At 51.6% G+C, this 24,264-nt stretch overlaps 12 protein-coding genes across 12 annotated transcripts; 7 read left to right on the top strand and 5 right to left on the bottom strand.

The window, feature by feature from the left end:
- Positions 1-522: 522 nt before the first annotated feature.
- Positions 523-2,814, bottom strand: ASPBRDRAFT_42357 (uncharacterized protein). The gene has a single exon (XM_067624783.1). The coding sequence runs from the start codon at positions 2,508-2,510 to the stop codon at positions 699-701; it is 1,812 nt and encodes a 603-aa protein (XP_067479878.1). The 5' UTR covers positions 2,511-2,814; the 3' UTR covers positions 523-698.
- Positions 2,815-3,772: 958 nt separating this feature from the next.
- ASPBRDRAFT_42358 (uncharacterized protein) lies at positions 3,773-5,867 on the bottom strand. Its single transcript, XM_067624784.1, has one exon. It carries the CDS (start codon positions 5,601-5,603, stop codon positions 3,957-3,959), a length of 1,647 nt encoding a protein of 548 aa, XP_067479879.1. The 5' UTR covers positions 5,604-5,867; the 3' UTR covers positions 3,773-3,956.
- A 1,016-nt stretch (positions 5,868-6,883) lies between these two features.
- On the top strand, positions 6,884-8,443 carry ASPBRDRAFT_54448 (phosphotransferase family protein; the record flags this gene model as incomplete). Its single annotated transcript, XM_067627234.1, has 2 exons — positions 6,884-7,577; positions 7,635-8,443. 2 exons carry the CDS (start codon positions 6,884-6,886, stop codon positions 8,441-8,443), a joined length of 1,503 nt encoding a protein of 500 aa, XP_067479880.1.
- Positions 8,444-8,571: 128 nt separating this feature from the next.
- ASPBRDRAFT_64984 (putative alpha/beta hydrolase) lies at positions 8,572-10,019 on the bottom strand. The gene is made up of 6 exons (XM_067628502.1): positions 9,706-10,019; positions 9,615-9,654; positions 9,421-9,545; positions 9,158-9,353; positions 8,767-9,082; positions 8,572-8,705 (listed from the first exon to the last, which is right to left on the bottom strand). Exons 1-6 carry the CDS (start codon positions 9,900-9,902, stop codon positions 8,671-8,673), a joined length of 909 nt encoding a protein of 302 aa, XP_067479881.1. The 5' UTR covers positions 9,903-10,019; the 3' UTR covers positions 8,572-8,670.
- Positions 10,020-10,352: 333 nt separating this feature from the next.
- Positions 10,353-12,073, top strand: ASPBRDRAFT_206536 (putative MFS monocarboxylate transporter). Its single transcript, XM_067621774.1, has 2 exons — positions 10,353-10,654; positions 10,725-12,073. The coding sequence occupies exons 1-2, from the start codon at positions 10,453-10,455 to the stop codon at positions 11,843-11,845; spliced, it is 1,323 nt and encodes a 440-aa protein (XP_067479882.1). The 5' UTR covers positions 10,353-10,452; the 3' UTR covers positions 11,846-12,073.
- Positions 12,074-12,254: 181 nt separating this feature from the next.
- On the top strand, positions 12,255-13,756 carry ASPBRDRAFT_42362 (uncharacterized protein). The gene has a single exon (XM_067624785.1). The coding sequence runs from the start codon at positions 12,413-12,415 to the stop codon at positions 13,307-13,309; it is 897 nt and encodes a 298-aa protein (XP_067479883.1). The 5' UTR covers positions 12,255-12,412; the 3' UTR covers positions 13,310-13,756.
- ASPBRDRAFT_74567 (uncharacterized protein) lies at positions 13,749-14,323 on the top strand (the record flags this gene model as incomplete). The annotated part of the gene is made up of 3 exons (XM_067629251.1): positions 13,749-14,057; positions 14,117-14,222; positions 14,278-14,323. The coding sequence occupies exons 1-3, from the start codon at positions 13,958-13,960 to the stop codon at positions 14,321-14,323; spliced, it is 252 nt and encodes an 83-aa protein (XP_067479884.1). The 5' UTR covers positions 13,749-13,957.
- Positions 14,324-14,761: 438 nt separating this feature from the next.
- Positions 14,762-16,156, top strand: ASPBRDRAFT_54453 (uncharacterized protein; the record flags this gene model as incomplete). Its single annotated transcript, XM_067627235.1, has 2 exons — positions 14,762-14,776; positions 14,828-16,156. The coding sequence occupies 2 exons, from the start codon at positions 14,762-14,764 to the stop codon at positions 16,154-16,156; spliced, it is 1,344 nt and encodes a 447-aa protein (XP_067479885.1).
- Positions 16,157-16,348: 192 nt separating this feature from the next.
- On the bottom strand, positions 16,349-19,028 carry ASPBRDRAFT_54454 (MIF4G domain-containing protein; the record flags this gene model as incomplete). Its single annotated transcript, XM_067627236.1, has 2 exons — positions 16,349-17,556; positions 17,606-19,028. 2 exons carry the CDS (start codon positions 19,026-19,028, stop codon positions 16,349-16,351), a joined length of 2,631 nt encoding a protein of 876 aa, XP_067479886.1.
- Positions 19,029-19,212: 184 nt separating this feature from the next.
- On the top strand, positions 19,213-20,003 carry ASPBRDRAFT_42365 (signal recognition particle 14 kDa protein). The gene is made up of 2 exons (XM_067624786.1): positions 19,213-19,381; positions 19,466-20,003. The coding sequence occupies exons 1-2, from the start codon at positions 19,355-19,357 to the stop codon at positions 19,841-19,843; spliced, it is 405 nt and encodes a 134-aa protein (XP_067479887.1). The 5' UTR covers positions 19,213-19,354; the 3' UTR covers positions 19,844-20,003.
- ASPBRDRAFT_42366 (uncharacterized protein) lies at positions 19,967-22,141 on the bottom strand. Its single transcript, XM_067624787.1, has one exon. The coding sequence runs from the start codon at positions 21,917-21,919 to the stop codon at positions 20,291-20,293; it is 1,629 nt and encodes a 542-aa protein (XP_067479888.1). The 5' UTR covers positions 21,920-22,141; the 3' UTR covers positions 19,967-20,290.
- Positions 22,142-22,441: 300 nt separating this feature from the next.
- usgS (transmembrane protein UsgS) lies at positions 22,442-24,226 on the top strand. Its single transcript, XM_067624788.1, has 5 exons — positions 22,442-22,567; positions 22,819-22,925; positions 22,986-23,158; positions 23,206-23,611; positions 23,661-24,226. The coding sequence occupies exons 1-5, from the start codon at positions 22,510-22,512 to the stop codon at positions 24,015-24,017; spliced, it is 1,101 nt and encodes a 366-aa protein (XP_067479889.1). The 5' UTR covers positions 22,442-22,509; the 3' UTR covers positions 24,018-24,226.
- Positions 24,227-24,264: the final 38 nt, after the last annotated feature.

Here is a 24,264-nt window from a genome sequence, read left to right on the forward strand (position 1 = left end):
TCTGTGAGATACAAAATAAAAGTAATACTTTGAAGCTGAACAGAGCAGAAAAATGTAGAGAAAACTGGCCGATTAAATAGTTGAACTCTGACCGGCAATCGGATCTGGCACGGCGGGAATAATCTTACCCGCGGGGGGGGGGATGGCCTCCCCACGTCCCACAATCATCCAGAAACTCATGAATCTCATTGCTGGAAGGGGAGCTGCGCGGGTGGTGAAACTTGGTGACCTCCCTCGGAAACTCTTATTCACTCACACTTTCTCTTGTCACTTGTGTCAGTCTCCAGGGGATGGCGATTTTGCCTTGCCAAGTCTGGCGGCTCGCTTCTCCACATCGGCAGTCCCAACCCCGTGGGGCGAATCAATTTACATCCGGGGCAAGGCAATAGTGAGCAGGCTGTGGAATGAGAATTACGTACACTTGCTTCGGAGTGGAATCGGGGGATGAATGGATGATATGGGAAGTAGTATTACTATGGATAGTTATCGTGAATGGTATCAAGTCAACTGAAAATAGGTGGATTAGGTATCATTAACAATTATACTAATTACATCTTATATAGTATATGGGGTAGTAAGTAGCCTCAACACCATCGCATCCCAGAAATACATGAAATGATGCAATGCAATTTCCATCACCCATTCATAGGACAAGGAAATGAAACGAGGGGGGTGGAAACAACAAAAGTTGAGACTTCTTACACGTTCTCACCCAGCGCGTAGACAACCTCACCCACGGCATCACCAACCTTGGGAAGTCCCAGGTCGCCTACCAGGTCCGCAACTTCAGGCGCCAGCTCGATCACCAGCTTGCTGCCACCATCGCCCACCACCGTCAGCAAGCGGTTGCTCACGTCGCCCAGATTCGAAACCAAGTCGCCCACGTCGGTGCCCACCGTGTCGAGCACCTTACCCACGGTCTTGCCCAGTCCAGTCAGTCCCAATTTCTCGAACAGCTCGGCCACGGGCTTGCTCAGCCTGACGACAAGGCTCTTGGTGTCGTCGCCGGTCACGACCAAGATGCAGTCCACCACCGGTCCCAGCTTCTCAACGAGTCCGTTCGGGTTCGAGGCGTAAGGGTTGTAGTCCCAGGACTGACGACGCTTCAGGCTGCTGCCAATGGCACCCAGCAGGTCACCAACGGGCTCGCCCAACGCGTCGAGGCCAATGCTGTCGAGAAGGTCCTTGACGTCGTAGTCCAGCTGAATCAAGAGATAGCCAGTGTCCTTGCCGGTGACGACGAGAAGCTTCTCAACGGGCGCGCCCAGATCCGAAACCAGCTCGCCAATGCTGCCGGCGTCCTTGATGATCTGGCCCACGGGCTGAGCGAGGCCGGTCAGGCCCAGGCTGGAGAGAACGTCCGCGACGGGCTGGCTGAGCTCGACCAGCAGCTGTTCGGTGCCATTACCAACGACAGTCAAAAGATGATCCGCCTGGACGCCCAGATCCTGGAGGATGTGGCCGGTGCCGTGGCAGTGGCCGTTTTCACATGAGGGAGTCTGCGAGGGGGATCCACCGGAGGCAGTCGAGCTGGGCGCACCGCCTGGGGACGAGGAGCTAGGGCCGCCGGGGTAGCCAGAGTTGCTCGGTCCAGCGGGGCCAGTAGGACCAGCAGAGCCAGACGGCTGGCTAGCAGGGGTAGTAGGGCCGCCGGGGTAGCTAGAGGGTTGACCAGTGGTGCCAGAAGGCTGAGCAGTAGAGGTAGAAGGACCAGAAGGCTGTCCAGTAGGGCCGGTAGGGCCAGCAGGAGCAGGGCTGTTAGGGCCGCCGGGGTTGCTAGAGGGTTGACCAGTGGGGCCAGAAGGCTGTCCAGCAGAGCCAGTAGAGCCAGCAGGGCCAGTAGGGCCAGAGGATTGGCCAGCAGGACCGGTAGGAGCACCGGTGCCAGCAGGTTGACCAGTCGACTGGCCAGCGGGAGCAGCGGGAGCAGTTGTAGTGCACTCCGGAGATCCGGAGGAGGCAGTGACGGGCACGGTCGTCGTCAAGGTAATCGTAGGCTGGGGCTGGTAGCCAGGCAGCGTTGGGACCTGGGTTGTGTAGGTCGACACCTGGGAGGGCTGAGATCCCGAGCCAGAGCCGGAGCCAGAGCCGGAGCCAGAGCCGGGGTAAGAACCTGATCCCGGTGCAGAGCCAGAGCCAGAGCCGGAGCCGGAGCCAGAGCCAGGGTAGGATCCAGAGCCAGGGTAGGATCCAGAGCCAGTACTAGGCGCAGAGCCTGACCCAGAGCCAGGAGCAGAGCCAGAGCCGGAGCCAGGGTAGGAGCCAGATCCCGATCCCGAGCTAGGATAGGAGCCAGAACCGGGAGCAGAGCCGGAACCGGTGCCAGGATAAGAACCCGATCCTGGAGCAGAGCCAGAGCTGGAGCCGGAGTAAGCTCCAGAGCCAGAGCCAGAGGTAGAACCACCATTAGGCTGGCAGGTGCATTCGCCGTCGCGAGCATGAAGCTGGCCAACGGGGCTCGCGAAGGAGCAAGCGGCCAACGTGAGGGCCGTTAGGATCGATGCCTTCATATTGAACACAAGCTAACGAAGGAATGAATGGAACAAAACGACAAAAAGGAACGGTGGTCGTCAAACGAGGGAAGCAAGCAAGGAAGGAATGAAGGAAGAAGGCGGAAGTAGGTTAAAGAGAGACTAAGTTGCTTGACCTGCGAGTAAAAGAGAGAGGGTGAAGAGAGCAGCAGTAGGGCATATTTATATGCGAGCAATACTATCTAAGAAAGTAGTAGCTGATAGACACCCCCGAGGCTTAACGTGAGGCCGGTTCCTCCTATTCGCTAGCAATCCCCACGAATTGAAATTACACCATATCCCCCCTCTTCCCCCCCCCGGTGCTCCTTGTGCCAAGTAGGCATTATCCAAGATTATTGTCTTTGGTGGCACACCGGCTGCAAGCTCACTGGTACCTGACAAGTGTATGATCCGGAGGATCGACAGGTGTGGACGGCACTTGTAGACTACTACGTGATCCATCAATGTCAAGGAAGGGGGATCCACAGGGTGCCAGACCCCATCGATGTGCTGGTGGGTACCCTAATTTTGGGATCGTCCTGGTCTTGCATAGGCTGGACTCGACTCGTGTTGTGTGCGCACGCATGCACTTCGGGCTGCATCCGCAAGTGCCGGAAGCAGGAGCACCATCAAGAAACTATGTGATTTAGCATTGTAGCAAACAAGTTTCAGGGGAAAAGGATAAGGCAACTAACTGTACCAAAGGGGAAGAGGGGCAAAAAGTGAAGCAGTGAGCATCATTACCTTGCCTCGGTTGATGGGGGTTGATGCCTAACCTACACTATGGAAGACTACTGTGAACAAACCCTATCCTGGTCCTACTCAATTGACATGGTTAACCCGGTATTGTTCGCCTTCAGCTGGCAAGACTACCTCCATTGTGGCTGTTCATAGTGGACGCCGCAGCTGAAACCCGACCATAGAGCTGCTGCTGCTGCTGCTGTCCCATACGAAAGATACAGACAAATTGTGATGAACCATCCAAAGTACTAAAAAATCAGGAAGTGGCCGAAGAAGTGACAGGGAAAGTGGTTTGTGTCTGGACCGAAGGGATCGACAAGGCGCTTAATGCAAGCGTGCAGGAAACTATCGAAGTGGCGCCTCGAGCAGCTTCAATCCGCACGAGCAACGAATTAACTTCCGTTCTACTGTTCGTCGGGCAGCTTAATTGTCATATTCCGATCCTCCGAAAAACCAGCTTCGGTCGGTTCTCATTGCTTTTTCTAACCCTTTTTCTCGTTCCGCTTCTGCTTCTTCTTCCTCTTCCTGCACACGGGTTTCTATTTGCTAAGAGAAGTTAATTTTACAGGGCGCCCCTGAGCGGAGTTTCCTGTGCCCGAATTTCAAGTTCATATGTAAGATGTCAAATCAAGTTCAAATTAGATGATGATGATGATACGAAAATATCTCGTGGAAATCTTTATCCCTCCTACCCCCCTGTCCACTTTAGAAATGCAATCCCAGGGCGACTCCCAGGAATGTCCGCACGAACGAGACTAAGCTCGGAATCCATCCGGACGATGATGAAGAAGACGGAGGATGACGACCTCCAGGGCCACCAGGTCCGCCACCCCAATAGCGCTGACCTTCACTGCTGGGATTCGAGGCATCGTGGCACTGCGGATGGTTGTAGTCTTCTACGGTTCCCATCGGCCAAATGGGCACCACGCAAATCTCATGGTCGGCGCATCCGCTGCATTGCTTCCAGGTCGTCCAGGCCAAGTACTCCATCAGATCCTGGAAGAGCCCAATGATTGTGTTGTAATCCGTCTCCTGCCAGGCCTCGACCATTGTCGCACAAATCTTACGAGTAACTGAATGCACAGCCGTCGCCGCCACTCCAGCATCACCACCATCTCCGAGCTTCCCACCGGGAATGAACTGCATGGAGCAGCGCTCGGCCTCTTCTTCCCCATCACGATCCCCGTAGTCAACAAACGGACCCAGCACCGTATCAATCTCCGCGTGGATCGCCTCCACCGTCGACAGCTCGCCCGATGCCAGGTAGCGAATCTCACGCGCATACCGCTCCACCACCATATCCGTGACGGTCTGCCAGTTGAGCGTGGCCTCCTTGGCCTCATGCTGCAGCACCAAGTCACTCAGCGCCTCCCGGATCGGATCCAGCTGCTGCGACGTAAGATGCTTCAACCGGGGCAGCGTGAACGTCTCGTTGACCGAATGGAACAGATCCAGCCCATACGTATACGCCGACACAAAATTGTCATAGTTCAGCGTCACGCGGTTGCCCCCAATGCCATCATACCGCGCCGCAATGGCCTTGAACCACAATCCTCCATCTCCACCACCTCCAGGACCACCCTTCCTCTTCTTATCCTTCCCACCACCAGGTCCCCCAAACGGCTGACTCGGCTTCGTCTGCGTCACCCTCACCTGCTTCAAATCCCTGGCAAAGTCACACAGAATAATCTCAAACCCAGCCTCCATCCGCAACAGCCCATCCAGCCGATCCCCCCATTCCTCTTTCGCCATGCGACAGAACATATTCGCGCGTTCACGCTCCCCCATCATCTCTCCATCGCCCAACTCATCCCGGAACAGAATCCGATCCTCCAGATCCAGCGTCCCGTTCGACGTCTTTCCAGCCGCCATGCCATCAACATATAGCAGTCGCAGATCCTTAGCTGCGATGTAGGTATGTAACCAGCCTGATTCCTGCTCTTCTTGTTGTTGTTGATCCTCCTCGTTGCGCCTCCTCAAATCCTTCCTCTTCTTGTCATCATCATCATCATCATCGTCCTCATTCGGCGGTGGTCCTCGACGCGGCCTCGCAAAGACCATGGCATGTTCCGGCTCAAAGGCAAGCCACTCCGTCCCGTTGACGGCGTCGGCGATCGACGTACCATGGTAGAACTGGGTGCCGGCAGGAACGGTAGCGAGGAAGAATGACATGCCGTTGTGTTGAAGAGAGGAACCCCATTGTCGCATGGAGGAGTGGATGGAATTGAAGATGTGGTTGGCATATTGTGTTGTTGATGGTGATGACGCTGCTGTAGCTGTTGTAGCTGTAACTGTAGTGGTGGTGCTAGCGGCCCATAAAAGGGACGATAACAGGAGTGGTTTGACACCCATACTTTTGCGTAAAGTTGTATGTATAATAGGGTGTTTGATGTTGATGGGAAGCGGGAACCAAGCAAAAGAAAAAAAAATTATCTTATCAAGGGGGCGCGGGCGGATTTAATACTTTATTTATGGCTCCATCGCCAGATATTATTATTATTAGGCACAGGTGCTGGGGGGGCGGATGGATAAACTACGTAGATAGATAGGTAGATAGGAGGCGATAATATAATTGTTAAGAGTCCCGTCCCGCACTAAGGGACGCGTCAGCCAACAGAGGCTGCGACTAGCGGTGGGTTTTTGGGTTAGTCGTGATGAGTGGTATTGGATGACGAGTCATACGGCGGTTAGAAAGGCTGTTAAGAAATACTACTTTCTGCGAGGGGGTATCGAGAGCCAATGATGAATTATCTAGACAGTGTATGGGACAGCTCGGGGGTAAGACAGCGCATGCGAGGGAGTGCTATCTACGAGAATTAACTAGGTATCAAGCGTGGCACATCTCCGATGGCAAACCCGACTGGCATGAACCGGAATGTGGAAAGGCTTGTTTGTTCGGCAGAGTGTGTGGATCTGGTTCACACACTCACTTGTGATCAAATCAATCAGCCTTACCGAATGTGGTTGCCTAGAAGCGAGGAGTGGATGGATGGATTTGCAGTGGGCTGTTATCTAATAGATTGTTCATAGGCACTACTGTTATTTGTTTCTACTAACATTATACAGTGGCAAGACTTTGACGTCAAATTATCATAGTATTGTACCTTAAGAATAATCTTACCCAGAAAACATCCATTCCGCACCTCGGAGTGTGTCGGGATTTTATCTGCCGATCGGGTTTGTCGGACATGGCCTCTCGAATAAGCAACTCACTCCGAAGTCTTTGAGAGGTGAGCCAGCTTCGGATTACCGAACATTGGGACTGGCATCGGACTATGAAGCTTGTTCGGGGTAATAATTTAGACGGTGGCTTGAGCTGGGAATGTGGATTGGGTTATTAGTCTATAGATTCATACTCTGTATAATTTTGGATAGTAGTTTAGTTGGACGATATGTTAGTAGAGATAGATCATGGTGTCACGTGGATTCGTTGTTGTAAGTTGCACAGCCAGGGGTACAACTTCCACAAACAAGGCTATGCTTGTTCGTTCTTCTGTGATTGCAAAATAACTATCACGATGAAGTATCAAGGTCTCGTTTTACTACACGTCTACTAGTACTAGTAGCCGTCTCCTTCAAAGCTGCATGATACTAGTAGTACTAAGTATATATAAAGCCTCACTTGTATGAGGATGGATACCAACGCCCTGCACGACCACCTCAACACAGCACAAGATCAGCTCTGGGCCACCAAAATAAACCTCATCCATGAGAACAACCACTTTTGTCAATGGGTATCGACATTCCACCCCGAAAATCTCCCCTGCAGGCTAGTTGGGACCTTCCACCACGGCGCCTTCAACGCCGGCCTAAAGATGGTTTTCAACGACCATCACAACCAACATCACCACAGCCCATCCTGGCTACTCCGCTTCCCGCGCGCCGGGATGGTCAGTAATCAGCACGCCGATGAAAAAGTAGCCATGGAAGTATCAGCCCTGCAACTCATCCGCGAGAGGACTACTATTCCCGTCCCGAGGGTGTGGGCGTGGGGTCCCGCAGCCAATAACCCACTTGAACTGGGTCCGTTCATTATGATGGAATATATTGAGGGCGTGGGCCTGAGTGATATTCTGAGAGATCCTGGTTCTCAGTATGCGAGCAGAGTTATGAGAGATGATATTAGTGATTGTGATGTGGAGTTTATTTATAGGCAGATGGCGGGGTTTATGCTCCAGCATTTTAAACTGGATTTTGAGCGTATTGGCAGTTTGCCGTCGCTGTCGGTGTTGCTAGGGGATGATGTCCGGATGGACCTTACGCTGCCACGGCCGCTCACGTTTAAGGCGCATAGTATTTTGCAGTATGGAGGAGTTGACACTTCTGGTACAACACCCTCTTCCTTTGATGATGGATTGGCGGATTAACCAAGTAATATTTCAGGCGACCGTACCAAAGGATTTGCAACAACAACTGAATATTTCCAGTATGTCGCCAACCAGGACTGGGAACAGCTTGTTCACCAACCAAACTCCACCTGCGGGCCATACGATGCTCAAAACAAGTACGTAGCATTCAATGCTCTCAAAACCCTGATACCGGATCTAGTCCATCCGATGTATGATCATGGAAAATTCAAGCTGATTTGCGACGATCTCGGCCTGGCGAATCTCATCGTTCGTGGCAAAGACGATCTCACAGTCGTGGGGGTAGTGGATCTTGAATGGTCCTATATTGGACCTGCACAACTCTTCGGCTCGGCACCATGGTGGCTTTTTCAAGACAGACCTGTTAACAGCGCTTGGGACTGCAATGGTGAAGAGCCGCCCGAGATTGCTGCTCATTACTTCAAGTGTCTAGATATGTTCATACAGATTTTAGAGGAGGAAGAGGCAAAACTCCCAGGCCACGAAGAGAAGGAACTCTCTAGCCTCGTCAAGTGGTCCCGAACATCCGGGGCTATGTGGCTGCATATGCTCCTCTCATCTGGGTTCAATGACCGTCGTAGTTTTCCATTTACCATGCTCCGGAAACATGTGGGCCGCGAGGAATGTACGAAGCGTGAGAAGAAATATGACAATGCAGGAGAACTGGAGGCGTTTGCATTGCGGAAGGTGAGCGAATTGGACCAGTATGATGAAGACTTGGAGCAGATTGAGGAGAACCAAGCGCTCATGGATAGCGGGAAGATGGCGCCTGAAGAATTTGTTGCTATGTTAAGGACGACAATAGAAACACAGATCACGGGTTGAGGTTGCAAGTGAGAAGCAAACTGTTCAGTTAAGATAGTCATGCAAATTTCTGGGAGAATATCCCATATCCTGGGGGGGTTTTTTTTTTCACTATAAGCAGAACTACTGTGATAGAGCACAACAAATACAGCGTGAAGAAACATCTATATGGCTATCTCTATAAATATAGCATAGTATATATGACGAGAATCAAGAAGCGCTTTCCACGAACCGTAATGCGAACCAATCTAATTTCCCTGTGCTAGGAGAAATCCCCCAACAACTACCATCAAAGCACATGTCAGTTCGGTCCAATATCATACAAGGCGGGGTGGGAAACCCACTTTTACGAAACTCCTCGGGCTTCTCCTGAACAATCCAATGACCGCAGTCGATGTCCACGATTTCAGAAGACGGAAAGAAGGAATTTATCAACGGCAGCGCAGATTCAGGGATAAAGCCGCTCTGAAGAGCTCTCAGGAAAAGCACGCGACCTTTGAATTGCCTTATGGCCTCATTCCCCTCCTCTACATGATAAGGAAACTCGCCAAGAGGCCTTATGGCTGTGCTCAAGGTTTCGACAGGCACACGTAGCTGGAGATAAGGTGAATCTGGCTTTTTGTGGAGATTGCTGATAAGCCAGGTTCGTATAGCGGGAGACTGTTGTTATTCTCATTTAGACTTGCTGTTGAGAGTTGAAGGGAGCAAATAGCATTGCGGAGCACTAGATCTTACCTTTTCATATTGACTTAAGATTCTATCAGCTTGCAAATGGTCCGTGATCTGTTCATCTCTCAATCTCGCCAAACCTTCCAGATACCGGACAAAATCTGACTCCAGTGGTAAGCGGATTGGGCAATTGTCGATGGCCACTACGCCCTTAATCAAGGTCGGAGATTCTAAAGCCAACGTTAATGCTGTTTTAGCGCCCCTGAGAACTCATACGTTAGATACAACATTGTCTTGTATGGAACAATGAGTTAATGGTCGATGCGTACATGGAATGACCAATAAGAGTCGGTGATTGAAGCTGATGACTTTCAATAAACGATTTTACATCCAGTGCCATCTCCATATAGTCGTGTTTCGGATGATGACCGGATTCGCCGTGATTGCGCATGTCCTGGCTCAGAGTCAGATTGCCACTCGGATTACGTAGTTATTCGAGCCACCCAGCATAGAAAATACATACCAGAGCATATACAGGCCGGGAGAGATCTTTCGCGAGTAGTCTAATGAGATTGTTAGAGCGAACCTAGACCCGGAGGAAGCGGATGACTTCCCTGCTAACATGTCTGTTTTCACGCTTCGAGCCTAGGAACCCATGTAGGAAGAGAATTGGCGTGGCTGGAGTAGAAATATGGCTTATGGAAGAGTTGCTGGTAGGCGGTCGATGGAGTTCATAAGCCAATGGGATCCGTCGTGCCGCGGTATGGAAATGCCGGCAGAGATGTCTTGAGTGTAGCATTGAGGCTGCCATGATCTTGATTGATTGATATAAAGCGTGAGGATTTCAAATTGCATCAACTAGACAATGAAGTTGACGAATCTATCGCTAGTAATACTCAACCAGTCAGTTACTAGCTCGTTATCCCGGGAGAGGTTCGTTCGGGTGCTCAGGGAAGTGACGCGCTGATCTCTTGTATATGTAATATTACGCCGCTTCTGGTAACGCCAATGTTTCGGCAGCAGGGTCCGAAGATACTCAGGCCTCCGTCTCATCACGGTTCTTCAGGACAAGTAGGTCCTAAATTATTGTTATACTATATAGTTATCGCCCTTATCCTATCCAGTTCTAGTCAACAAAGCAAGGCCTGGAATTGTCGGCACTGCCGCGGATTTAGTAGTATGCGTCACTTCATTATTGGAACCGAGTTATGTTGTACTCCACGCCCTTCGGTGACTAGCTCCATTCCTGACCCACCCGCAAGCACCTTTTATAGTCAAGGGCTCTTGACTGAGCGCCATCCACTTTATAGGAATGCAGCAATTACATCGCGATAATCCTACTCATAGAAATCATCTGCAAAATGCGTCGGTCTGCCCGACAGGACGCTTTCGAGCCCTCCCAAGAGCTTGAACTAAGGTCTAATACTGACGATTATCTCACCGAGCAACCGGTAGATGGGCCCGGAGTCAGCCTGGCCTTCCCTGAAGGTGGTCGAGAGGCATGGATGTGCCTCTTGGGATCCCTCTTGATAATGTTTCCATCATTTGGCTTCGAAGCAGCAGGTACGTCAACTTTTTCATGCCCCATTTGCATAAAAGTGGGATTATCAAACAGCTGACATGAAATCTCCAGTTGGCACTGTCCAGGACTACATCAGCGAGCACCAGCTTGCCGAATACAGCATCCGCGATGTTGGTTGGATCACCGCACTGTTTGTGTTTCTGACTCTATTTCTCGGGGTCCAGGTCGGACCACTGTTCGATCGATACGGACCTCGAATCTTATTAACATGCGGATCCGCAGCCAGCTTCACTTCCTATATGCTACTAGCTGAGTGCACAAAATACTGGCACTTTATCCTGTGCCTTTCCATTCTCGGAGGGATCGCTTCAGCCATTGTCTCAACAGTCTCAATTTCAGTCCTGAGCCACTGGTTCCACCGCCGACGCGGCCTAGCATCGGGCATTTGTATGGGCGGATCATCAGCTGGAGGTGCTATCATCCCACTAATTCTACGGACCCTGTTCTCGAAGTACGGCTGGACTTGGTCAATCCGAGTTATCGCCTTTATCGCCCTGGGATGCTACGCAGCAGGAATCATCCTAGTCAAGGGCCGCCTACCAGCTAGCAGCAACAGCAAAGCGACAATCGACTTCCAGGTGTTCCGGTCCCCTCGTCTTTGTTTTTTAACCGTGGCAGTCTTCTCTTTTGAATTTATCATCTTTGGCTGCGCGGCACTCTTACCAACATACGTCCGCTTTGCTGGCTTCCCAGTAGACATGCAATTCTACTCCCTCACAGTCCTGAACTGCATGGGCTTACTGGGAAGAATCCTTCCCGGATTTGCGGCTGACCACATTGGCCGTTTCAACATCCTGCTCTGCCTAGTCATGCTCACGTTAATCATCATGGCAACGGTGTGGCTACCTGTTGGCTCTCATGATGAGAAGACTTTATACAGCGTGGTAGCTATCTTTGGATTTGGCTCTGGGGGTTGGATTTCTCTTGCTCCTGTATGTGCTGGCCAGCTCTGCAGGACTGAAGAGTATGGACGGTTCTACGGTACCCTGTACTCCGTGGCTTCATTCGGGGTTTTATTGACAGTTCCTATTGGGGGTGACTTGCTGCAGTCAACTACACCTCAGGTCCTTATTGGATTCTATTCAGCGGTGCTCTTGGTCGGGCTTATTGGTCTCACATTGTCTCGATGGGCTTTGCTGGACTGGAAGTGGAAGTGGAAGGTTAAGGTATAATCCTCCAAGGAGGGTGTGATATTGGTATGCTTTCGTCTGGCAGACTGCCGGAGTATGCGCACGGACAGTAATTTGATTGATCCAGAACGGTCAATAGACATAAGTGCATTATCATTCTTCTCCTGGATACTTTTGGTCATTATACGTTATCTCCTTGGTTGGCGGGTTATCAGACACCCTGCACCATGTGAGATGTCTCGGATTCTTTGGATAAATTAATCAGCGGTGACTATATGAAAATGTGCTTCAAGGTGCAATCCCGAGGACTGTAGAAATAGAGACTTGCATTGACCCTGTGACTGCCAAAGGACATATTCATTCTTATAGATAGGTTAGTCACATGACCAACCCGACAACATGCGATATCGACAGCTTCCTGCCCAGGCTGATCATCACCTCCAATCCATCAATCTCTTTCCTGTTCCATCGCTCGAATCGAAATCACAAACGAGCAATTGATCTTAATAATATACGCATTAATTCGTTAAGAATACATAGCCTATCGCAGAATCGAACGACAAACACCACATACATTGCAACCCAAAACAAACCCCCCAGGAACCAACTATGCGCCCCCGCACGCTCCTCCTCACCATCGACGCATTTAACACAATCTTTCATCCGCGCCACCCCATCCCCGAACAATACATTTCCGCCTTCAACTCCTTCAACCTTCAAAAATCCCCCAAACTCACACCATCTATTCTTCAACCCGCTTTCAAATCCGCTTACAAAGCGCAATCCCGCCGCCGCCCGAACTATGGCCGCGCGGATGCCATCTGCGGCCAATACGGCGGACCAAGGCAATGGTGGGAGGAGTTAATCCGCACTACTTTTCAGCAGGTCTTGGCAGATAAATCTACCAAATTGCCAGATGAGCTCATCCAGGGCTTACTGGATCGCTTCGCAAGCTCACAGGGCTACGCGCTCTACGATGACGCGGGCGTGTTATTTGAACGTCTCAGGCGAATCAAAACCACCGGTCAGAAACTGGGTGTTTTTGAGAGGGTAGTTGTGGGCGTCCTCTCCAACTCAGATGACAGGGTGCCTGCTGTGCTTCAGTCACTGGGACTGAGTGTAGGGAAGGGTAGAGCGGATCAGGAAATTGAGAGTTTGAAACTACCGGGATTTGAGGATCCTTCTAGTATTTCCACTGATGGGTATGGAGAGAAGGTTGATGATATTGATCTCGTGATCACGAGTTATCAGGCTGGAGAGGAGAAGCCGAGTCCGGTGATCTTTGACGTGGCTGAGCGGCAGGCGAGGAGGCTGGTAGGGGCTGGTGAGAATGATGCTGATTGGGTGCGTATTCATGTGGGCGATGATTATGACAAGGATTATCGTGCTGCTATTGATGCGGGGTGGAAGGGGGTTTATCTTCCCCGAAATGAAGATGGGGGGAGGGAGGGGGTGGTGATTCGGTCGTTGGTGGAGTTGATTCCGATATTGGAGGGGTTGAAATAGATTGTGGCTGTTCAGGTGTACCGTACAATGGGTTGATTGGTGTATATACAACAAGTGAACTCAAGGCAAGGTTGTGTGATAAGTGTGAAGCCACACCTATACAAGTGACCCGGACAAGTATACCCGTCCGGATAGAAACCACCACTGTTCCTCATACCACAATAGAACACAAGACCCCTCCCCTGCCAAGTACTTTTGACCGTGACAATCCGAATGATCGCCAAAATGTCACAAAAAAGCTTTGACCTCAACCCTGCAGGTAGCCATCCGTGCAGGCGTCGGCAATCGCACTGACCAGTTGCCAGTTGCCTGGCACAGCCGGTGACGCCAAGCAAATGCGCAGATCTGAGCATAGGCACTTCTATAGGTCGATGCCTGGATGGCAAAACAACTAACTATGACGCATCACTTGGCAATCTGCTGGTCGATGTTACAAATCCATAGGCCCCTGTAAGTCCCTCTCGAGGGGGAGCACATTATTTGTGCAATCATATGATGGTGCAAGGGGAACCCATGATGCAATGACGTCGAAGGGGGATCACTGTACACACTTATAAATCCCGATTTCTCCACCAGATTGCTGCAGAAACTATTTACTTTCTTCACCTAACCAGTCCTCTCCAGAAGAATTACTATAAGTCTATCAATATGGATCTCGTTCAGAAGTACGGCCACCTCAAGCACGACCGACGTCGGAGCTCTTTGCAGCAGCAACTCGCGGAAGAGGAACGCCACCGGAATCAGATGGGTATGTTGGTTCCATCACGGTCAATCAACTGTTATATCAGATACTAATGACTGAATTAGCTATCAACTCACTGTTAGGAAGCTTTGGCGGTTCGGCAAACGACCATCCAGACCGACGATCCAGTGGTGCGGGGAATATGGCGAGCATGATTGAGGAATTCAATAAGTTGGTCTTCCTCTATACGCATACAACTACGAAGTGAAGCTTACGGGTATTGCAGACGGAAATCAGTATCCCCGGATACCAATGTCGAGCAGAAAGAGTGATGAATCTATCTATACTGTTGGGTGATGGAGCTGGGCGGCCATGGTTAATGGAGTAATGAGGATTATGACATTATTCGTTGAAAACAACCCCTTCTGGAAGGGAATAAAATCCAATATCTTATGACTAGTATTACTTTCACTTGTTTAACCTCTACTTGAATTTGTAGTCCGACTACCATCTGTACAATGCTCAGTGCTGGGTCATGCTGGAATGAACAGTGCTCAAGGCGAGGGATATCAAGAGCCAATCAGACAACGCAGATCAGATAGCCGATCAGCAGCTGTATTGGGACTAGCCCCTACCATTTATCAAGTGACCGCTTTCCCAAAGAGGAAGCATAATGATCAGTCAAATGATATCACGGTGGATGCATCAACTTATCTACTCACGCGTCTCGACATGTTGTCGCGCAATTGCTCCCCACTAGCTTGTTCTAAATGCCCCCAGTAGCTGTACGCGCCTCCCCTGCCAGTGTTCAAGTTGCTCTAGCTAAATCCGTCTAGACGCCCTTTCGTGCCTCCTCCCGTCGCAGCGCAGGCCCGCAGTTCGCGTCAACCCCGCGGTTCTTCCTCTCGCAAACACCCGCTTCATCGAAGGCATCTCAGGAGATCGACTCCATTGACCAGGATGACTTTTCATACGCTACCCCTGCTCCATCTGCACGGCATATAAAACGTGCCAGAGAGCAGGTACCCACCCCTCGCCCGAAAGAGCTCATTGAAGACTCGGACCATCCAGACGACGACGATGCACCGAACGAGGGCGAACTTCAGAGTAGCTCTCCACCAGAACCAGGAGAGCTCGACGCCGCATTCGATGAAGTATTCGGATCGATAAGGGACCGTCAAAAGAGACGTCGTGTCTCTGGCAACAATGACGCTGATGACAACCCCTCCGTTCAACGACGGAGACCTGCCGATAGGATCCTGACATCCTCCCCGGATCCTCTAGGAGCAGCAGACGAATCAACTCCATCAATGCAATTTCACACACCGAAACAGACACGACCAGAGTCAGAGTTTCGGAAACCAATGCGGCCCGCAGAAACACCACACCCTGTCACACCGGCAAGCATCCAGCCCTCCACTCTACAACCTCGTCGTTTCGTGCTATCCGCGTCGCAACTACCCCCAAGTAGCCAGGCAATTCCACCCTCGAGGACAACTCCGGTCCCGAGCTCTCAGCGACGAACACCAGCATTCGTCCTGCCTCGCTCCCCGTCCCCTCAGGAGGACGATCCCACCGGCATTCCCACGCCGTTCTCGCCTTCCTCTCGCGCACTCCGACGGCGCGGCCGTCACCGTTCCGCAGCCCTCAACTATGTCCCTGGTGGCATGGCGGCGGAAGTGCGCAGCTGGATTCTAGAAATGGGCGCGAAGAGGGAACAGCAACAGACGAGTCCGAGCTCTTACCGGACAACGAATCCATATCCATTGGACCTGTACGCGATAGCTATCCGGATAACCAGTGCTCGTCAGTCGGTCCTGCCGAGTTGCGGTGCTCTGGTGTTCGCACAGGGTCATCCTGTGGATTCTTCGGAGAGCAATGATACAGATACCCAGCCCGAAACTCAGATGAAGAACGTTCTCCTTCTTGGGCCACCCCGACAACAAAAGTCCCGGCATGCATCGACTCAGGTCCCCGGCCTTAAACCGGGGGATATGGTCGGGGTCTTTCGAGGTCTGGCTTGGGAAGTAGAGCTAGGAGAGCACAAGGATGTCCCGGTCTCAGGAACAGACTTTAGCCTCAATAATCTGTCTCCGTCGGACCGTTTGTACCTCCAGAGCGCAGGTAAATGGCACGTAGGAATGGAATGGGAATTGATCGCATAGGGATATGTGGCGATCATGTACATTATTTGATACCCAAACGCACGACAATGCGATACCTTGATATTATACTGAGCACATTCATCCATTGAATGAAACGACTAAAGAACATCTATATATGCATGCTTTTACCACCCTCAACACCATGAACCAAAACGCCATACCCGCACTGCACAAGATACATAGTTATGTACATCACTCAGCATCCCCATCCTTAACCACCACCTTCAAAGCATCCACAGCAACCTTACATCCCCATTTCACAACCTTCAGCTCCTTCCCAGAAGGCACAATATCCGTCTTCGCAACCACCTTCTTCAAGAAATAGATCAACCCCTTGACAATCTGCGGCGTTTCTCTCGCGCGCAGGAAGATCTCCATGAGCGCCTTCTCATCCTGCTCATCCTCATCCTCAGTCTTTTTCGACTTGGACTTCGACTTCTTTTTCTTCTGCTTCTGCGACTGCTGAATCACACTGATTAGAAGCAACTCCACGAAGGCCTTGCTCTTCGGCTGCAGGTACGCGAAGTTTAGGATCTTAAGGACACCTAGGTTCAACGTGCCATCTGCGATGAGCGATCCGTACATCTTCGCTAGGTTGACGACAGATTTCATTTCGAGTTTGTTCTGGTCGTCTTCGTCGTTGAAAGCATCGTCGTCGTCACTATCGTCCATGTCGCCGGACTCGCCCATGCGCTTGAAGATGTTCCATAGGGTGTACATAAAGGATACCTTGATACGGCGGCCCATTTCGCCACAGAGACGTTTCGCGATGAGCGTGTAGTAGGGGTTATGCGCTTCTTCTTCCATGGCGCAGTGGGTGAGCACGCGGGGGATTTCAAATTCCTGGGCGCGTTTGAGGCGGAGCTTGAGGAGGCGGACGTGCGCGTCTTGGTAGTCTGTTGCGGACATGATGGCGACGAAGATGGAGCGGCGGACGTCGGTGTTCATGCGGTGCGCTTTGGCGATGTTGGCGAGGTCGGGCTCGGAGTCGCTGTCTGGAACGTCGGCGTGGCTGCTGTTCGTAGGGAGGCCGTTGAGTTCCTTCCGGGCGGACTCGAGGGGATCTTCGCGCCAGCTGGCGCCGACGAGCCACCACTTGCCCTTCTTCTCTGAGTTGTGGATATCGGAGCGGGAGATGCTGATGGGTTCGGAGGCCCGGACGACCCGTGTGTTGTTGAGAGAGCCGAGAATCTTGCGCATCTTGGTGATGTGTTCGGAGCTGATGCTTGCGTTCACGTTGGACTTGAGCTTGTTGTTTTTGAGGTCGGTGATGGTGTCGATCATGAACTTGGTACGGACGGAGAGGGCGGCTTCGCCGGCTTTGGCGACGGCGGGTTGGATGAGAAGGACGATGTCTTTGAGGGAGGAGGGGTCATCTTGTCGGAGTTGGGGTCCGGAGTCTGGTATGGTCAGTATGGACTTTAGAAGAAAAAGATGAAAGTAACGTACTTCGGATGATCTTGAGGAGCAGTTCGGTGTTCTCCTCGTTGATCTCTTCGAGGAAGAGCCTAATGTAGTCGAAGACAAGGGGGCTTCCAATGACGTGGAAGTTGTACAGTTGCGACAGGAGAGAGATCAAGTTGATGGTCTCCTTTCCTTCAAACTTGCCTCGTTCATCGCCGCGGGCATCAAAGGTCTCGACGATCTTCTGCACGATTTCCGCACCAAAGTCCGTACCCACAATCTTATACACGGCAGCAATGAAACCTGCATGTAGAATGATGAAAGTATCCGACAGAGCAGACCTCTCGCAGATCAATCCGAAAAGCAGAGAAATCAAAGTTGAAGTAACATTCTGACGAGGATGATCCCGGTAGAGTTTCTCGAACTCCGCGAGAATAGAGACCATGTTGGCTTCAGACAGCTTGTTCAAGTGACCCTGGGCTTGTCTCCTCAGGCGAACGAGAGACTCGGATTCGGAGTTGGAAGCAGCGCGAAGCGATGGAGGGATGTACTTCTGGGGACGGCTTTCGGCTTCTTTGACCGGAGCGACGTAGGGATTTTCCTTTTTCTTAGGAGCTGGCTCGTCTTCCTCATCCTCGTCTTCATCACCTTCCTCATCTTCATCGAAATCGCCCATGGACTCATCGTCATCAAAGTCCTCAAGCCCATCTCCCATATCACTATCATCGTCCTCCTCTGACTCCTCAGGCTCTTCCAGGCCCTGCGCCTTTCTCCGCTTACTCCGTAGCCACTCGTCAGCTTCCCTCTTGCGCTTCCGACCCTCATCCGCAGAATCCTCATCCAAATCGCCCAGCAAATCACCCAAACCATCCTCTTCGAAAGACTTCGGGAGCTTTTTGCCCTTCTTCAGACCAAGCTTCTTCTCCAGCGCAGCAATTTCCGCATCGTCCTCTTCAAGCTTCGCTTGAACCGTCTTCGAAACTGGGCGTCGCATGGTCACCTCGTCGTCCTCACCCTCATTAAGATCGATATCATCCTCCGATTCAGAGCTCTCCGCAACCTTCGTCTTCTTCAAAATAGACTTGGGCTGCTTCTCCTCCTTCGCAGGGACAGCAGCCTTCCCCTTCGCAGCCTTCGCCTTAGCAAGTCGCGCCATAACATCGCCCGCATCATCATCTTCATCACCCTCATCTAAATCGAAGTCATCAAAGTCACCCATATCCTCATCGTCATCCTCCTCCTCCTCATCATCATACCGACCCCTCTTCTTCGGAGGCGGCCCCCGGTGCTGCTGCTGCTGTCGCTGATGCTGAGGCTGCTTCTTCCCGGAGCGTTCTTCCCGACGGCGTTCTTTCCGCAATGCCGGTCCGTTGCGCTTATTCTTCTTCTCGCCGTAGGTATCTCTGATTCCGAGTTCGGCGCGCAGGTCCCTCGGTAAGGAGGTCGTATTATGTCTAGGACGTCGCATGGCGAAGATTATCCTTCAAATATCTCGAATGTTGATCAAGTTGGATCTGGGGTGGGCACGACTTTTTTTAATGCCGATTCAAAATTGGTCCCGCGGAGGCGGAGGACGGAGGCGGTGAGGAGTCCACTCACTCACTTGGGTGTGGATTCATTTATCTCCGCTGGTCTTAAAGTTGCTACTACTACTTAGTTGATAGTGTCTTGTCCGAGCGATTATTCTACTGTCAATTGAGCTATCGTACTCGACTTGACTCCATAATCAACACCCAATTTACACCTACATATCCAAATACCCATCCAAAAACAACCACAACACAATCGCCCAAAATGCCCGCTCACCTGGGCCATGAAGAGGTACTCCTCCCCCACAACCACAACCACACTACAATCACAACCACCCCCAACCCACTCCAGTTTAAAGACTAATCAAATAAATAGTTCTTCACCTCCCTAACCACCCTCCTAAGCACCACATCCCAAAAAACCCGCGGATCCGTGTACCTCACCCAGAAGCCTCTCCCCCTCGACCCCCAGTCACAGTCGCAACAACCATCGATCCTCATCCGCGCAACAGACGGCAACACCAACGCACCGAACCCCAAGACGGCAGAGGCGAAGAAGAAGGTCTCAAAAGCAGCAAAATCGGCGAGCAAAGTGAAGATCTCGACGATTGTGAGTCCCGATGACTTGGAGGCGTTTTATGCGCGGTATGCGGAGGTGTGTAAGGCTGGGATGACGGGGTTGAAGAAGCGGGATCGGAAGAAGGGGAAGGCGAAGGGGAAGAAGGAGGGTGGGGGGAAGGTTGTTAAGGGGTAATTTATTCTTTTCTCTTATGCTTTGAAGGGAGGGGTGGGAAGAAGGGTGGTGTGATGATGCATTATGGGCGTTAATGGGATTATTCTATTTCTATTTCATATGAAAAGGACTACTATTCGATGTATGTGTTCGTAAGTAGATAGTTGAATGTGATCGGTCAGTCTCAACTGATAATATAGTATATCAATATAATTAACTACTTCGCTAGAATACAGGGGAAACATTATAGTGCTTGGTCGGTGTAAACCAGAGACAGCCCACCCACAACCATACAGAGGCCGACTAGTGTAACAGAAGGAACAGTGGGAATGAGATCATATAAATGCGTCATCGTGGGAAAAGAAAATACATCAGAGGGAATCGCAAGTGTCATCAGATGCAGAATACAGCAGTATACAAGATGTGGAAGAATGATTGTAAATGGTCAGACAAATGGGTTGATGCAAATCAGTTGGAATCCTCACTCGCAGACACTCCAGATCGGTCAGGAAGAGGCAAGTCAAAGTCATCCACAGTGTCTTGGGCACGGTCAACCTCATACTCAATCTTCCGATTCAAGTCACCCATCGCGGATTCCAAAGCTGGACCGATGACAATGCGCGCAGCAATGTGGATGAGAACCACAAGCAGCTGGATCGGGGGAACAAGGACCAGTGTGCAGGTCTTTTGAATAAGCGACGCCGCGTCATGTTTCTCGGGTCTTGCGATTGCCAAAGAGGACGCCGGCGGCATCGGAGACACTTCGCGCTCACGGGATGCTTTGGAGCGTCGGCGAAATTCCATGCTCATGCTGCTGAGGTTGGGGTTCGAATCGGTAGTGCCACTGCGGGGTGCGACTGGACGTTGAAGGTCGGGGACTATGGTCGGAACGGGTTTGGTTTCGCGCTCTTGGAAGGCCCCGGGCATATCGTGCGATGCGGGCGACAAGTCATCCCAGCAGTCGACATACACCGAGAGTCTGTCTCTCGAGCGCTCTGTTTCCTGGAAGGGCTGTTCTTCAGACGGCGAATGAGTGTCACTGGGTTCGGGGTGGAGTTGCTCAGTACCCTCGGTGGATGTAGGCGTAGAGCAGGCGTCAAGTTCGGGTAATGTAGATAACGAGGGTCCAAGAGAGTGGAAGGATTCAACGCTGGATGAGAACGTTGTTTCAGGATCAACCTGTTGTTTGGGTTTGTCTTCAAACCTCGCCAGCAAGGTCTGGAAATTCTGTTCGGGTTCGGGTTCTGGGCACTTGGAAAGGTCCACCTGTTCGGGAGTCTGGGGCGCTTCCGGAGATTCGTTGTCATCTGGGATAGTCTCCAGGATAGTACTGTTGCTGGCACTATTACTGGCCTTGGTCGAAAAGCCGCTGTCATCCGTCGCTTCGCCATCCGTGTCTTCCCCGGCACTCACTGATTCTCTTGTGAGATCCTCCTTCGACTTGGACAATCCGTGGTAGTAAACTGAACTAATCGGGGCACTTTCGCGACGACCTTTTGGCCGCCAGGCCCTTTTCCTCCGCGGCGCTTTGGCCTCCTCCGGTATCTCAACGGTGAAACCTCTCTTGAAGGGGCACGGTGTCACTTCGTAACGGAGAACCCTTGGCAAAACATTCTTCATCTCCGTGACCAAGATTTTGTTGTCGTCAGTGTCGGCAGGGAGCTCGATGCGATAGTAGGTCAGAGGGCGAATGCGCAAGACAAAGGTTGACTCGCCGTCGACACACCAACATTGCGAGTTCTTGAGGATGGCATGGACGACATTGCCGCACTTGAGAAAGACAGTGAGGCCGTGAACATTCTCCAGGCGGAGCGGGCCGAGAGCGACCGTTCGTTCAGTTGGAGACCTCCAAGGAAGCGTCTCAACGGTATCAACGGGATAGTCGAAGTCGGAGGGTGCAGTACTGGAGGGAATCGGGGCGAGCGCTCTAGGGGCAAAGTGGACAACTTTGGCAGAAGGGTGGTAGAAAAGATCGTTCTCCGACGGTCTGAGCGATTCAGATTGCCGCCGAGGCCGGGATTTCAATTTGGAAGGAAGAGTCGCAGACCGGCGCAGGGATTGGGTCTGGGGTAGTGGCGCATCCGAGGAATCAGACATTCTCGATCATGAGGGAGGACTAAGGAAGGTGAGGGAAGGAGACGGATTACATTGAATATGATATGAGGGACAGAATTAGGTAGGATATAGATGGAAAAGATAGCAAATGAATGCGTATTGGAAGGGATAAGGAGAGACGATCAGCAGGGGGGGTATGTGAGGAATGAGGTCAAACGAGCGACAAGAAGCTGGGGTGGTGAGATAATGCAACGGGGAATTCCCAGCGAGTGACCCTTCCCAACTTGGTTCGAACTCAATAAATTCATGGCAAAGTATGGAATTGCCCCAATCGGGTCTAACCCAGCGGGGACGGGTCGTGGCCTCAGGCAGTCATGCGCCGGTCACGCGTCGGTCACCTGCCCTGCGCCGCAAAGTGGGACCGGCGGCTGAAGGGCTGGCGTTTGGCGGCTACTCAGCCAGTCGGAATTGATCGCTATCGCACCCGCGCGTCATTTCCTCAGCTTTATGTGGTTGCCTGTGGCTGTTTCCCCCTCGGCAGCCAACGCACAACTATAAATAGTACGATGCTCCCCTTCTGCTAGACGGTCCCTGATTTTCAGAAGTACGCCAGAGTCTCTTGGGTGTTCACCATGGGCAACTTCGATCATAACGCTGTGATTCGCGGCGCTCAGCTGACGGTTGTTGCAAGTGAGTTCGACCCCTTTTGCCTGCTCGACTGCCGGGACTGCCAGTAGCCGAAGGGCTGCGTGACTTGCGTAAAAGGGGGAGCGACAGATCTGGAATTATAGGGGTCTGGTTGTGTTCAATTGCCAATGGCTCAGTACGGCCGAGTTCCCTAGTTCCATGATCGACAGCCATGGCTTGCTAGCTACCCGCATGGTTCAATGGGGAAACACGGCACAAGTATTACTTTACCCGCTGCTAACTTGTTTGGACAGCCGTCCGCGCCTTGCGGAATCCCGATCTATTCAAACACGAGCACTTTCGGCAGGCTGCCTTTGCTGTCGCTGTGGGTGTGGGTGTCGAGCTCCTCATTCAAATTCCCGTATGTGACTCTTCTAGCTACTTCGTTCGCACAACTACGAGACTGATATGTGTGCTATAGATTATTGTACTGAAATTTGGTCTCTGGTTCATCTCATGGATTGTCGACCTTGAGAGTGTGACTTGGGATGATTCCCTCATCGACGGTCTCAATTTCCTTTCCAAGTCTGTCCTTCATGTGCCCTTCCTCATCATGTCGTTGATGCGGTACATCACTCCGACATTGGATGATATGTAAGCCAGTCGCCCCTTTACATAGTGTACACCTGCTGACTAGTTAGCTTCATGGAATCATTGAAATGGGTAGACATGACTTATGTCGATAAGCACAAGGCAGAGGACCCCAGTACTCTGCGTGCCATGTACTATCCAAACCTCTCCATGTACAATGCCGGTGATGGCAAGGTCAAGTCCACTACGCCGAAGAAGCCGGCCAAGGAAAGAATCATGGTGTTCCTGAGGAGGTCCGGCCAAAGAGCCGCTATGCTCCTGGGGGTGTCTCTCTTGTCTCTTGTGCCTGTCGTCGGACGCTTTGCGACTCCAGCAGCTTCCTTCTTCGCCTTCAAGGATGCTGTGGGAACCACCCCGGCGGCTGTCATCTTCGGAGCTGGCTTTATCTTCCCTAAGAGCTACGTTGTTTCCTTCTTGCACAGCTTCTATGCATCTCGTAGCCTGATGCGTGAGATGGTAAGTCTTCAGCCACAATTTCGATGGAATAATCCTAACGGACAATCAGCTCGAACCCTACTTTAGCCGTGTCCCCTTTACTCCCGAGCAGAGGAAGCGCTGGTTTGCCGACCGTGAGGGCGTCCTGTTCGGTTTCGCCTTTGCCTTCACGATTGTGCTGAAGACTCCCTTCATCGGCGTCCTCCTGTATGGCGTTGCGCAAGCCGCTACGGCGTATCTCGTCACCAAGGTCACGGACGCCCCGCCGGCCCCGTCGGAGAAGGAGGGATTCGCAGAGACCCAGGTTACCTGGAAGAACAAGCACGAGTTCCTGCGCCTGTCGCTGGACAATATCGACCAGCTGAACAAGGCTCCAGAGGAGGAAAAGCCCAAGGCGCCGGAGGTACCGGGCCGGAAGTTCGAGTAAGCGAGGCAGCTGAATGAGCAGCAGCTGGGCGGATAGAAGTTCTACGTACAAAAGTTGATTGTGGAAAGCGAGACTGTACATCTGGTTTTCTGCACAGTGCATGCATGCATGCACGCATCATATTCTTATAATTTTCGGGGTTATTATCGTTATCATAGACAGGAAGACAGAAAGACAGCAGTGGAATCAAACCAGATGTTGTTCCCCGCTGATAAGCGCATCAGCCCTGATAAGATAACCCGAGCAG

The sequence above is a fragment of the Aspergillus brasiliensis genome (assembly GCF_001889945.1).
Source record: "Aspergillus brasiliensis CBS 101740 unplaced genomic scaffold ASPBRscaffold_5, whole genome shotgun sequence".
Lineage (NCBI taxonomy): Eukaryota > Fungi > Ascomycota > Eurotiomycetes > Eurotiales > Aspergillaceae > Aspergillus > Aspergillus brasiliensis.